Source organism: Sebastes umbrosus, chromosome 3, assembly GCF_015220745.1.
Source record: "Sebastes umbrosus isolate fSebUmb1 chromosome 3, fSebUmb1.pri, whole genome shotgun sequence".
In the NCBI taxonomy this organism is placed as follows: Eukaryota; Metazoa; Chordata; class Actinopteri; order Perciformes; family Sebastidae; genus Sebastes; species Sebastes umbrosus.
The window spans coordinates 34,912,384-34,927,646 of record NC_051271.1 but is presented as its reverse complement, the minus strand read 5'-3'; the positions used below and the strand labels follow the sequence as shown (position 1 = coordinate 34,927,646).

Sequence of the window (15,263 nt, the reverse complement as noted above, 5' to 3'; positions counted from 1 at the left end):
TCGGCTCCCAAACGGCTCTTCGTTTTACCACTTCTGCCTTTTATAATTCAGCCAAATTTAGCACTGTTCTGACGTATGATTAGTATGTGTGCACATATATCACTTAAATTATTCAATATAATTATACTAAACCTTATAATTTCCAGAATACCATAATTTTACGTGCTGCTTTGTTTCCGACTGTCACTCATCTTGTCTGCTATTTGCGCACCGCAGTCCTCTCTCTCTTTCTCTCCTCCTCTCCCTCCTGCTCTGTACCTGTAGACCATCAGTGTGCCACGCAGCCCCCGCCCCTCCCTGCTTAATGGTATGATCCTCATCTGTCATCACATGACTGGTCACAAGGACGTCATCAACACAACATTCAGTCACAGTCAGTGCATGAGAAGCCTCATGCAGGCAGAACTGTCAAAAACTGGCGTCACAGAACACTCGTTAAAAACAATACTCAGCACGGAGAACAGTGAAACAACAAAGACTGTAATCGACTATCTTCGTCGCACAAGACTCTACATGAGGATTTAATCCAACCAATGGCGATCTACAAATGACCTGTGGAGGGCAGCAATACGCCTCTGATGCGTCTAGTCTGCCGCAAATTCCAAAAAAAAAAGAAATAGTCAGTGCATGGTGTTTATGGAGTGCCCGTGGCACGGAGAAGATCGTCCTATCATACTGCCTTGAATTAAGTAAAGAAAAAAAAGAAAAAAACGGCTCTCGGACGGGAGCCGCCTCTTATTGTTCACTTAAAAGAGCCGGCTCTTTAAACCGGCTCGTTCGGGACCCACACATCACTACTGCTTTAAGCTTTTTTCGTTGAGTTTAGTTTATGAATGTGTCACAGGCAGCGCAGCGCGTGTTATCATATAAAGCGACTGCGTTCTGACTCATTATTGTAAAATTGTTAGTTTTCTTTGAGTTCATGTGTTTGTGTGATGACTGGTGAGAGCAGGAGGAGGGGCTGAGCTGACAGCAGGAGGAGGAGGAGGAGGAGGAGTGAGAACAGATGATGATGTTAGAGTGATAGAGACCCACCACGGTATGAAAGCTTCTTCCTTACTCAACAGAAGGAGCAACTGCTCTATTTATATTTCTGCTTGGCTAAATGAAATGACAACTTGACACGTCTGATAGCTGCATCTCCTGCTGTACTTGTGTGCAGGTGGGTTCGTCAGAGGAATCATAACCTCAGGTAGGTAGTTCTCTTTGGAAAATACTGCACCATACTTGTAAAAGAAATGAGACAAATGTCCTTTAATATGACAGCAAAGTCAACCAGGTTGAGTCTGCTCTGTCTTCGTCAACTTAAACTAGCTCGGTAAGCTAACTCGGGGATTTGTAAGAAGAGATTGTGAGTGACAGCTGACTTAACCAATGACGTTCTGCTTCGAATGCTGCCGTGATATGTGCGACCAATGATATTGAAGGGAAGGCGGGACTTCAGGTCAAACTAGCTTGCTTGCTCTCGAACTTCCAACGTTGATGTTTACAACAGTGTGATGGATTTGTTTATGCAACACAGCTGACGGTAGACAGGCGGAGAGGGAGAGGGAGAGGGAGACTGGGCAGTGTGATATAAAAAAGAAGGAGAGTAATAAGAAGAAGAAGGCTGTTTGTTTACATTGTGAAGTTCATCAGCACAGAGTTGTCACAATGCAATGATGAGTAGATGCTGGCAGTCATGTGGCAGCAGGGTAAATGTATACTGACTGCCAGTGGTTGGTACATAATCTCGTACGCAGGTGTCTGTTCTTTCAGTTACACTTCAGAGCTGTCTGCTAAATAGTTGTAAGCACTGTGCAGTGTTGTTTAGTACAGGAAGAGAGACTGAATATAGGATCATAAACTTGTATTACTGCCACAGGTCAGTCACCTGTTACAAATTCACACCCAAAACAGTCAATTAGTAACAAAATGTGAACTTACATCTCAATTCAATTCAATATGTTTTATTTGCATGACTGTTAAGTGAACAATATAGCCAAAGCGTCAATTCAATAATAATAATAATAAAAAAAAGAACAAAATAAAAACTAAAACATATATATATATATATACACATATGTACAATTCATTAAGCAAATTACAATATATAGATCTCTCTCTCTCTCTCTCTCTCTCTCTCTCTCTTTATCATTAACACATTTAATACACCCTAAGCCATGTCAGCCTTAAGAGCACAGAATCATTGAGAGATCAAGCACTTAAGCCAGGGTGCTATTTGTATTACTTAATTTATTTATTCATCTATCCCTTTTTTCATCATATAATGAAGATAATATGCAGTTCTAGACCATAATGCTGGAATTTTAAAATAACTGTATAAATGTAATCTGACTTTAATGAATGGTAGCTGTATTTTATTGACGAAGACAAAGACTATCATGCACGATTGAATCCATAGACCGATGTGTACAGTGCTAGGACTTTCTATGTAATAATTGATACTTAAATGGAACAGTCAGGTTTTGCCTGACCCTTTTTAAGTGGTTTCTCGGCAGCACAATAAGCTTTAATATGAAACACAAGCAGTGCTTTACAATATAACAAATCGACCAGAAGAAATGATAATAACAGGAGATACATTATATTTTTCCCATCTCAAGCAGTAGAACTTACGATTGTTGTCCTTGGGTTTCTTGAAAGGCGCTATATAAGTCCAATATATTATTATTAGCATTATTATTATTATTATTATTATTATTATTATTAATTGTTGGGCAGATTTTGTATAAAACCAATGGTGAATTGGTTAAATCACAAGTGGTGTGAATAATGTGATACAAGACAATATATTTTCTTTGAAATGTTTCATACTGTCATTGTGGATTTGACCTCTTTATCAACTTGTCAGTAATAGAAGATCATAGTAACAAGTGAACCTTGGTGTATCCTGTGTTGAATGATATGATCTGTCATTATTATATTACTTGTTTTCCTGCCTAACTACTCACTCACTAACAGACACACGGATTAGATGTTTTCTTTTGGAAAACCGCAACTAGTTTAGTCAAATGAATGCAACTAGAAATATTTTTTTAATGCACAATACATAAATGGGATAATAATTAAAATCATCATAAGTATGACCAGATTACTGCATGACAGTATACCCTGTGATCATGAGCAGTAATTTTCCTGTGAGGTATAAATGAGAAAAATTACGTTGGGAAAAGTGTGTAGGCACAGTCTGCCACTTATTACCATACAGGTGGGTCAGCTGTAATACAACCTATTATTACTGTATATTATATTATCATCTAAGTGGCTTGTACTGTGTTACTGTGCTGCCATATAGATGGGTCAAGCACTGTGGAGGCTGCCTCCCAGACAACAGCAGCAGCTTCAGGAAGAGCTTGCGGACCGACTGGCTGACGAAAGAGGAAGACGAGAGCAAGGTAATCCTAACATTTCTTAACATTAATATTACTGAGGAGTGTATAAATTGTAGTTTGTATGTGACTGCTGCTATCACAAATGGTTGACATCTCAGACAAAATATGAGTTTGTTTTGATTTATTAGGTTTATTTATAAGGGTTCCGGTTCCATCCTTATAAATAAAATTTCAACTCAATATCAGCACAGCAAGAACCAACTAAAATCAGTCCACCTGAATATGTTTGATCATTATAATTAAACAGGTTATTATTTCAACAGTTGACCTTTTGTAGTTGCAAAAAAACAAAATGCCGATGGCCAAACTCGAGGTTTCAAAACTGTAGTTCACAAACCAGTGGGTGACGTCACGGTGACTACGTCCACTTCTTATGTACAGTCTATGGGACAAACAAATCAGAGTCAGAAGTCATTTTGTATTTTTATGGATGATCTAAGACAATGAAAAGGACCAACACTGTTTAAGAGTGATGTTTTTGGATAGACAATGAAATAAATCCAACACAAGCTGTGCAGTTTCCACCCATTGCAGAATCAAAGAAAGTAACAAAATGAACTGAAAATAACAACAAGTCCAATATAAGCCTCGGTTTACTGCCAAAAGTGAGAGTAATCCTATTAATGAAGTGGATAAAAATACACTGGATGTTTATCTATCACTCTATAATCCATATAACAACTTGTGGCAGCTGCCAATTCTCTGGTGCTTGCTGTTGTTTCCCTTTTCCCTGGTGTTTTTTTGGTTGAGTTGCTGAGTGATTAGAGGGTTATTCAGTTCACCTGTTGCGCAGGGTGTGGGGACTGGCTCTTAAATGATAGTTGAGAGCAGCTTGGTGCATTCCCCTCTTGGCCAATCAGGGTGTAACGACGCCCTTTCTGTAGGGCTTAAAAGAGGAGGGAAACTGCACACCCAGTGTCATTCTGATCTCTCCTTCACTAAATGCAACATGTGTTATCAGCTTTATCAGAAACTCTGGTCTGTTTTGGGCCCTTTTGGGATTCTGTGATCTTTGTGTTTTGTTTGTTGAGAGTGTTGACTCTCCTAGTTGGGAAAACAAGTTAAGTGCCAACCAATTGGGTTACCTGCACTGGGACGTTTAGGTACTATTTGTGCAACGATCTGGCTTGCCTTACAATAGCCTAACGCCTGCAGGCTGTATTTTTGTATTCTATTCATTTGTTGATTTTCAATGAAACCCTTTATACCCATTTCTTTTAGTGTATTTTATTTGGGAAAACTTTAAAGGAGGGTAAAAGGAAAAACACAAACCAATATTTCAGTTTCCTTAATTGTTTGTTAATATAGAGGCATTTGTTCATTATTGAAGAGGCATTTGTTCATTATTATTATTAAGAAGGCATTTTATTTTATATTATTATGTGGATGGGAACTGTTTTTCAGTCTTCTGACTGAACAACTAAAGTCTGGGGAACTCAGTACCGCCACAAACTAGTAGTAACAAGTAGTTTTCATCAGTAGTTGTTTGTTATATCTACTTCACTTGTTTGGTTTCCACATGCTTCCAAAATTTATAATAAATAAAGCTTCATATTTTATGTATTGAGTTAAATGATGACAATAACTCAAGTGTGCCTGGTCAGTCTTAAAGGTCCCATATTGTAAAAAGTGAAATTTTTATGTCTTTTATATTATAAAGCAGGTTTAAGTGCTATATAGATACTGTTAAACTATCAAAACGCTCAATATACGGAGAAATACACACAGCCCGTGTTCAGAAATTGTGCATTTGAAACAAGCCGTTAGGTTTTCTGCCCATTTGTGATGTCACAAATACACAATATATAGATCATTACACGGTTTTAAACATAAACATTCTAAATGTGTCCCAGTTTATTTCCTGTTGCAGTGTAGATAAATAACATCAGCTGACAGGAAGTAAACATGGACCCAACTGTTGCCTAGCAATGCAATTCCTTTGCAATTCCGTTGAAATGCACTAAAACGGAGCATTTCAGACAGAGCATGAATACAGGTATATTCAGGCAGACAGTATGAGGAAAATAAAGTTTTTTTTAACATTACAGCATGTAAACATGTTCTAGTAAAAACACAAAATACAAGTATGAACATGAAAATGAGCACGATATGGGACCTTTAAACAAAAATGCATACTTGTATAATGTCCCAAATCCCTGTCATGCTAAATAGCAGTAAGCAAGTAATGACAGTGAATGAATAAAACAAGTAGAAAAATGATCCTGATTTTTGTTTGTTCCTAGGGAGAGATGGAGGTCCCCAGAAAAGAGCTCCTCAGCAGTGTTATGGCCCCGACATCTACCATCTGTTAAGAACACGCATTGGAGGTATGAACACACAAACACACGCTAAGCACACTCCTAACTCTCTTCATCAGTACTTTGTAACCATACTGCTCGCTTTTATTATGTGTTTTGAATGTGTTCTCGGGTTGTTCAATGTTCTTTGGTTGCCTGTCTCTTTCCATTATTTCTGATGGTGTGTGCAAACAGTCAGCATAGTCAGAAATAACAGGGATTGGTTTATCACTTCAATTGATTCATGACAGATAGATAATCCAACATGATTCATGCATTTTTGCTGACTTCATTTGATTTCATTGTGGTGAGTTTAGTGCTGCTATTACATTAGGATTAGACTTGGAAAAACTTTTAAAGGGACCTGAGCCTCATGTATTGCAAAATTAGTACAAGCAATATTAATTCTCTTGCTATGGTTGATAAAATAGATTAAATGTGAACCAAACTCAACATCTCCACTAAAGCACTGTGGGGTCAGTCCAGTCTCAATATTAATGAATGCACACAGAAGGATTCATTTTTGGTGATTTATATATAAATGACTCTCCCCACAAAAATATTTTTCAATTCACACAAAAATATATATCGTTGTATATAAATGTAGAAAAAAAATCCACATATAAAAAAAAAAAAAGGTTGACAGACATGAGTGACCAGCCATCACCTGTACTTTTTGCAATGTGTCCAGCCACATATTTAATAGGAATTTAGAGGCAGTTAGTGGAGGGCTGTCTGATCTTTGCAATGTGTTAAACGGAAGACATGAGTCAACAAAGCAGACTCCGTCTGTCTTTTTGAGTGCTTGTTCTTTCTAGTCAGGTCTTCAGGATACAAGTATCAGTGAAATATATTTTCTTCTCCAAAGCAAATTTAACATCATTTGCTCTGAGTGTCTTATTTACAGTGTCCTAGATGTGTTCTTGGCACCTCAGTGCATTTTGCACAAAGACCTCTCTTTCCTAGTAGAAGAAACATTTAGGGGGATCTATTGGCAGAAATGGAATATAATATGAATTAGTATGTCTTCTTTAGTGGACTATCACCTGAAATTAAAAATCGTTTTGTTTTCGTTTGCTTAGACTGAGCTGTTTATACCTACATAGGGAGCGGGTCCTCTTCACGGAGCCGGCCGCCATGTTCCTACAGAAGCCCAGAACGGACAAACCAAACACCGGCTCTCAAGAGCGACATTCGCGCTTTCACATTTTCGCGTCGGCCACCGTAGTTCTCCTACATGCTTGGCACAAGGGAAAAGTTTCAGTTTGTTGTAAACTCACCGTTAGATGCCGCCAAATCCTACACACTGCACCTTTAAAAGAGAAAAACCTTTATTTGTGAGAAGCTCGACACTGCTAACTCCTAAATCATCTTAAGATGCCTTCACACCATAAGAGATCTGCTCTTCACCCACCGCAGGTAGGGCGCAGAACCTTGCAGAGGCAGCAGGTAAAATATCTCCCTAAAAAGAGCGCAAGGAATCTCATTCACTGTTTCTAGGCAACAACAACAACAACAACAGTTGCAGCTGTTCTCAACGGTTGCGCTTTGAAAGGTCAGCGGAGGTTGAAGTCAAAGTTTAAATAATTTGAACCCTGAGCACAGCGCTCGGTGGCAATGTCGAGCAGTGTGCCACGCCAAGGGTAGCGATTCCGCCTAGTCCGGCGGCACCGCTCTCTCCTTAGGAAAACAATGCCACTGGATTTTACCGGTGATCATGTGTAGACGGCTTTAGGATTGGGCCGATGGAACCTTCATCTACCAGCAATGAATGACTGTGATTGTGATGTTCTACACAATGGAAAGTGGCCAACAAGTCAGGGAGGAAGTGGGGAAGAATGCAACAAAAGGCTTCAAAACTACCATAGTAACAGTAACAGTATATGAGATTAAATTGAAGTCTAAATATTGAATTTGTTCTCCCTCTTTGTCTCGCTGACTGTAGGTAAGGAACAGCATGGTTTTATAGATTTGGAGATGTTGCCGCCTGAATTAGGCATCACCATCCTGTCGTACCTGAATGCTACCGATCTGTGCCTGGCCGGCTGTGTGTGGCAGGACCTGGGAAGTGACGAATATCTATGGCAGGGGTAAGGAGGTTCAACTCTAATTCCTGTCATCTTTTTTGTGGCGATTAAAGTAATAAGGTGGTGATTTGGTTGAGGTTCATGAATGCTTCTTGAAATCAACAGCTGTATTGTGTGATCTGCTATACTGCCATACAAAATAAATGATGACAGATAGACTAAGAGGAGACAGGAAGTTCATGGTATTGAAGTGCTGACTACACAGTTGTTTCTGTCGACTGTTGTCTTTGTCAATTGTTTTCTGTCAACTTATCAGACAAGCCTTTTTTCACCATATGTATGCAGCAAAGTTCTATTATTGTGTTCTTTTTTTATTTGTTTCTATTCTATAACCCACGTGTGTGTGTCGATCCATCAGGCTGTGTAAGTCCACTTGGGGACACTGCTCCATCTACAACAGAAGACTACCTGCTGGTTTCTCATATAGAAGACTATACCTACAACTAGATGAAGGCTGCCTGACATTCAATGCTAACGCACAGGAGGTAACACATGATCTGTAGTCCAAAAGACCTCACAGCTTCTGCAGTGTGCGTGCGTGCGTGTGTGCATGTGTGCGCACGGTGGTGTCCTTAATGATGTCATTATTCTGAGCCTCTGTTGTTTCACTAATCTGTCATCACTTCAACATCAAAGTATGTGTGTCTGGATGGATTAAGACTCACAAGATATTATTGTCTCTCTTTCTGTGTGCGCGTTCGGTATGTGTGTATGTGTGTGTGTGTGTGTGTGTGTGTGTGTGTAGGGTATCAGTTACTTCATGTCTAAAGGTATACTAGTGGATCATGCGACAGAGCTGGCTAAGTTCATCTTCTACACGAGACGGCTCAACTGGAAGAATCTGAGGGTTTACCTGGATGAGAGGTTAACACAGAAACACACAGAAACACACCTGAAAAGTCACCTGAAGTTTACATCTGATACTTCCGTGACAACAGCGCTATTGTGCGATACTTCTGTATTGCCTTAAGAAAGCCTGAAATTATTAGATGTATTTTTTTTAGATTATTATTACACCCTGGAGTGGTGTTTATTTAATGTGTCTAATATGATATTAAATATACATTTATTGGTGCCCTTTTTCCTTTTGAAATTAGAATTCCAAATATCATAATTCAGCAGCTGACATTACCTGTGTACAAATAAAAAAAAAATATGTTGCTTCTATCATGCCATTTAGTCTGTATTTGTGTCTGTCTATGTGTGTGTGTGCAGGCGGGACGTCCTGGACGAGTTGGTGACCCTCCATAACTTCAGTAATCAGTTCCTCCCCAACGCTCTGCGGGATTTCTTCAGACACATCCACGCACCGGAGGAGAGAGGAGAGTATCTAGAAACCCTCATCACCAAGTTCAGCCACAGGTTTTGTGCCTGTAACCCTGGCCTTGTCCGAGACCTGGGCCTCAGTCCTGGTTAGTACTTACACACACACGCACGCACACACACACACACACACACACACACACACACACACACACACACACACACACACACACACACACACACACACAAGTTGTGATCCTAGGCTTATTGGTAGTAATTAAATACTTACACAATAGATGTAACAATGGGTCTTTGGCAGACTTTTGAAAATACTTTTGCTTGTTAACAAACAACAGAAGTTGTCTTTACACTAAATGTATGCTGGTGTAAAGCCCAGCCAGTCCTGACTAAATATTCAGTGTAAAAACTAAGGATACTTTCTTGCGATTGTTAATAATTGATGATCATTTAAGTTCAGTCAAGGCAAGCCAATTCAATTTAAATCGCTAATCAAAAATCACAGATTTGCCTCAAGTGGGCTTTACAATCAGTACAGCATACAACACCCTCTGTCCTTAAACCCTCGATTCAGATAAGAAAAACTCCCCAAAATTACAATATGGAAAATCAGGATGACAAAATGATAGATTGATTGTAAACACAGAAGATTGGCATTCGAAAGTCTTGGTAAGGTAGCCAAAGAGTAGCACAAAAGGAAATGTCATGTATTAACCAGATGGATTGTGATCTAGGGAGCATGTTTAGTAAGTGTCATTGTAATCAGATTCTGAAAGATGTTGTGCACTAATGGACATTTCCCAGGTCAAGGGAGGATTAATCTTCTAAATGTACACAGTACAATTCATGCCAGTACAATTATTCAATCATCATGTAAACATTAATTGATACAAATATTATCCATTAAAAATGGATTAAGACATATTGGACAACATTTATTTTTATCCAAAAAAAGTATATAATTATGAATGAAAAAATATGGATCAGCTAAATTTGATTATTAAATAATTGTGACCAAGATATTTGCATTTTACATTTTAGAATTGAAAAATAAATGCGTTCTAGATTTTCTATCCTGCAATTTCTTGTTATTTATCGGCCAACATACAGTATGTGCAGACACGATATATCTGTGGTAAAGCTAAAATGATCCCTTTGTACCCAACGGTGTACACAAACTGTGCTCACAGTTGTGTACAGTGACTATTTCACCTGAAGGTGGTGCTAGAGGAAAGCTCATGGATTGTCCCAAATGAAAGAGGCTTTAATAAACACATTCAGTCAATTTCAAGGCAGAGTGATTAGATTTTAGATTTGATGGTGATTCTGCAAGAGAGGTCACAGGGTCATCGAAATATTCAGAAACGTCCAATCTACCCTGACCCTGGAAGTGATTTTGAAGCTACTACACTTGTGACCCACTGGCCCGACCGCAACATGAGGGGGAAACCGTCATGGTTTTATTTTCAAGTAATCCCCGGCTTCAGTATCGTCAATGGACCGTTACCAACCGAGGGCTTTGTTAATGTCAGCAGACCATACAGAACCAAATCCCTGACTCTGTCACTGTTAACTCCTTGGACCTTTTCATATGATTAGTAAGATTAGTGTAATGGTTTCGAGCCCAGGGCTAGAAATGAGATGTCTGGCTGCCTTTCTGAAATCAGCCCTTTCATTTCATTGCTTTTTCTGCCCCGCCATCCACCTTGAGAACAGTTTATTAGTGGCACCGTATACATTTATGTGTCCATAGATAGAATTAGAAATAATAAGTCTTATGTACAGCACAGTTTTTTTTTACTGCCCCCTTTCTCTTCCTTTATGCTGGTTCCTCTTGCAGTAATATTTTGGTTTAAGTGGTTGAATTTGAGGTTCTGTAGTGTGAAGCTGAGGTCCCTGTCTGCTAACAGTAATGTTACCAGACAACAAAACTGCATTATGTTTCGAGGGAATCGTATTTTGTCGCGGATTACGTTTGTTTTTGACGTATCAAAAATGTGTTTCTAATGATAGTCTGCGTAGGGAGGAGGTCGGGGTGGTGTATGGGTCAAACAAACACTTTCACCCAGGAGGTTCATGTCCCGTGTGAAACTAAAAGTCAACGTTCACTTATTTTCATTTAAGTCTGTAACTTAAATTAAGTGACAAACAGTCATTTTAAGCCAAATGAGGATGTGTTTTTACTAAACCTAACCAAGTACTTTTGTTGCATTTTTTGTTTTGTTTCAATTTATAACGCTAACCGCGTGTTTTACTGCGACCATAATCCGGGAGAAAATATGTTTCCCTCCAAACGTAATTGAGGATGCCGTTTTAGTTGTATGGGAACATAATTTAATAGGACACAGGGTTGGTATGAAACATGCTTGAAAGCAGGGTTGTCTCTCTCTCTCTGACCAGTGACACTTCAGGACTCTAGTGGAGCTTTGACTTCTCAGTTTGAACACTACACTACATCAGTACCACACACAGCTGAGCTTTGTGTGCAAGCTCGTGGAATACAAAACCCAGTCCTGTTTGATCACAGCCTCTCTCATCTCATCTCTCTGCAGATGCCGTGTATGTGCTGTGCTACAGTCTGATCCTGCTGTCCATCGACCTCACCAGCCCCCACGTCAAAAACAAAATGTCCAAGAGGGAGTTTATCAGGAACACTCGCCGAGCGGCACATAATGTCTCGGATGACTTTGTAGGCCACCTCTATGACAACATATACCTGATTGGCCACGTGGCTGCGTAGCTCCACACTACGCAGCGGTCCGGTCCAGATCCTCGTACATGCACTGAAGAACAGGAACTGGTGATTGGGTTCCTGTACGTGTCTGGGAAGTATGGAACATTGTGGAAATGGATTTTTTACAATTTTCATGACAACCAGTAAATCTTATTAGAGAGGTTCGAATGAAATTCACCACTGCACTGTGAGAGAGACTGTGCTACCAAATATTAGTAATGTTATTAGATTTTAATCAAAGGTTTGAAACATCTGAAATGTCTTTCAAACCAAGTCGCCGCAAAGAAGAAGGTTTTTATAGTGAAGACGAGCTCTGATACTGCACTGATGGATGGTGACTACTGATTGGTGGAGGGAGGAGGAGGAGGAGGAACACTGACGCCCTCGGCCGGTCACAGATGCCGGGACAGTCCTGCTGATTTCTTATTGGACAGCTGCTTCGTGGTCACCAGTGGGACAAACACCGGTGACCGTTATTGTGAAGCGACACACGAGACGTTAATACAAGGCGAACACGAGACCACTCACTAATATCACCAGTAGCATTTACCAGTGTAACTGATGACACAGGTTACATTGGAGCTATTCTGCTAATCAGTTGACCTTGATGCGTTGTCCAGTGGTAACAACCAGAATGTCCAAGTGTCAAGATTCAACTTTTTTTTTCTGTGGCTCATAATGAATGTTTTTTTTTTTTTTCTTTTTTCCATTTTATGAGTAAAATGAACAACACAACACTTTCATATTCTTATCCTTAATCTCACTTACTTTTTTTCTTTGAGGTTCGCTTGTATGTGTTCCAAGTCAGAGTCACTAAACTGCACAAATGGCTCAGTCTGATGAATGTCACCTGTTCATGAGGAGGTGTGGGCTCGTGATGAGATTTGGCAGAATCAATACCCTTAAAATTGCCATATAAGGCTACCTGTTGTTTCACTTTGTTTGTGGGGACGTTTCATTCACAAAAATGTTAAGAAAGAGTAAAAAGAAGAATTTCATACCGCAGAGCTTCAAGTTCTGTGGTCAGAAATATGCCAATAAAAATCTCAGTAAATTGGCAGGCGATGATGATGATGATGATGATGATAATAATATAATGGACAGAATATGAATTTAGCATCAAGTTTGGTTTAGTTGTGCATTTTATTTGAGTTGATTTCAGGCGCATATTTAAACTACACATTAGAATTCTTAAGTCAAACAAGCATTTTTTTCTGTACATGACTCGTACGACGGGTCTGGTCCACTTGTGAATTTTGTTTGTACCTGAGAGAAAATTCCAAGTAGAAGAAAACTGACAAATGTTAAATTATTTAACATATATATGTAAATCCTAAAAAACAAATTAATTTGTTTGTTTCCTAATAAATCTGATGGTCTGATAGAGGTAAAAGCAAAGTAAAATACACACATAGTATTTTCAGTGTTGTGGGAAACAACTGGCTAATATTCTGTGCAAGCTTTTGTCCAGATTAGGATTGAAATTGAATGTATTAAAACAGTTTTGTTTATTCGTGACATTAGGGAAATGTATAATCGCAGTGCTTTTGAAGGTGACATGCAGCAGCTTCTATGTTATTCTGCTTTATGAGGACGGTAAATACTGCAGTATTTAGGAAGTCGACGAAATGGCTGAAGTCAAGTGTAGAGAAAGACGACGTTAAGTGAAGTAAAATTAAGAATTTTCATCATTCTGACTCTTGAATTGTTACAGAAGGACAACACCACTGACTGAAGTCTGTGGACGTGCAGTAAATTGTATGAGATTCATGTAGTTCTTGTGTTTTTCAAAATAATACTGCTATAATTTAATATTTTTGCACAATGCACACATATTTACCACCCTAATTACCACAGCTTTAGCTTTAGTCCCTGAAGTCAAAGGCTTCCATTGTTTTCAACACAGCTATTGCTGCCATGACATAATAGCATAATCCATCAATTTAAATTAGACATGTAGCATTATAATGACTGTAAAACACCACGACCACTGCAGCCGTAACGCTGGCAAAAGTGGTGTCATTCTTCCAGAACTGAAAATGAAAATATTCTTATTTAACACTATAATTAGCAGTGTGTACAGTAATAGGTCAAATATATATGTGCAATTTGAAATGATGGATTACATTTGTCAGTGCAGGAATATATGCGAGTTGTTTTTAATGGATTATTACATCTGGAGGAGAGAAGATGTGGCGTCTGACATTACTGTGTAAGTGTGTAAAAGCCAAAGTGGAGAAATGGAAGAAAACTTAAGTCTGGACATATTGATGACTTCAAACCTTCAGATACGTGACATATTTTCAGCTGTAAAATCAGTTTATAACAATGATGACCTGCAGCATGATAGTCACTGTGTGCTAATAGCTTCAAGTCCCAGCAGCCAGCATGTAGCCGCAGCTAACAGTGACGCGTCACCACGGTCACCGAATGTAACCATAGGAACCGACAGGATGACAGAGAAGCTTTTTTGTTTTAATTAAAGGTTTCTATCATAACTTAGATAGCGAGTTGCAATGCAACCAGCATTTATTTATGTTTTGATTTGTTTTCTATCCAAGTAGATTCTGTTATAAGAGCCTCTTCATTAGATTGTAAATCTAATCTGACTGGCTGAACATGAATGGTATTGAAGATTCATTATTGCTGATGATGCACTCTGATTTACAACTATAACTTCATTGTTTTCAATCATGAAGGAAATCCACTTTCTGTTGTGTTTGTGTTTTTTCTTTGTGGTAACAGTACTACTACATTTTATGACTGACACACAATGTACTGAGGAATTGTACCAAATATTTGACTCATTAAACCTGGGCTTGATTTTACTGACGTGTTTCAACCACCACCTTTCTACAGCTCGAGGATCTGAAAAGATAAGACAGTAATCATGCACCGCTCATTTGATTTATTTCATTAAGTGATGAACATTAAAGTTCAGTGGTAGAGCTGCTCCTTTTTCCTCACTAGATGAAAGTGATGCGGAGATGTGGTTTCTCTCCAGCAGCGTGATTGAGCTCACAGTAAAGCTGTTTGGAAAATCAAATAAATGGATAGGAAAATAATTACAGACATTTAAAGATTAAATGAGAAGCATGTCTCGAAACTGATGCTGGGGGAACAATTAGTTTGGTTTAGTTTATTACTTTATTTGACAGGGATGGTTCATATTGATCATGTTTCTGAAAATATGCCAGAGTTAGTCAGAAAGGCTAATTTTCATCTGTAGTCCACAGGCAGGCAATAGTTAGAACACAGACATGGAATAAAATTATTGTCAGCACGAAGCTCTGTAGTCATTTAGGGTTACTGTAGCTAATAGCTAATGCTAAATACCGTAACACCTACCAAACTGTAACATTTCATGAGGCTGTGATTATCCTGGAGGTCACCACGGGTCATTTTTATACAGTGAGGTCAAGTTTTAAAAAATGGTCTCACTACAATGATGGGGCTACTATGGGGGACT

General features: G+C 38.9%; 1 protein-coding gene across 2 annotated transcripts; it reads left to right on the top strand.

The window, feature by feature from the left end:
- The first annotated feature begins 429 nt into the window (after positions 1-429).
- fbxo8 (F-box protein 8) lies at positions 430-14,622 on the top strand. 2 transcript variants are annotated; one of them, XM_037765018.1, is made up of 9 exons: positions 430-1,039; positions 1,163-1,192; positions 3,299-3,398; positions 5,639-5,722; positions 7,638-7,782; positions 8,138-8,264; positions 8,525-8,643; positions 8,995-9,191; positions 11,613-14,622. In XM_037765018.1, the coding sequence occupies exons 3-9, from the start codon at positions 3,299-3,301 to the stop codon at positions 11,798-11,800; spliced, it is 960 nt and encodes a 319-aa protein (XP_037620946.1). In that variant the 5' UTR covers positions 430-1,039; positions 1,163-1,192; the 3' UTR covers positions 11,801-14,622. The 2 variants fall into 2 exon arrangements, with proteins under 2 accessions (XP_037620946.1, XP_037620945.1); XM_037765017.1 differs by having other exon boundaries at positions 430-1,192.
- The last annotated feature ends 641 nt before the right edge of the window (positions 14,623-15,263 follow it).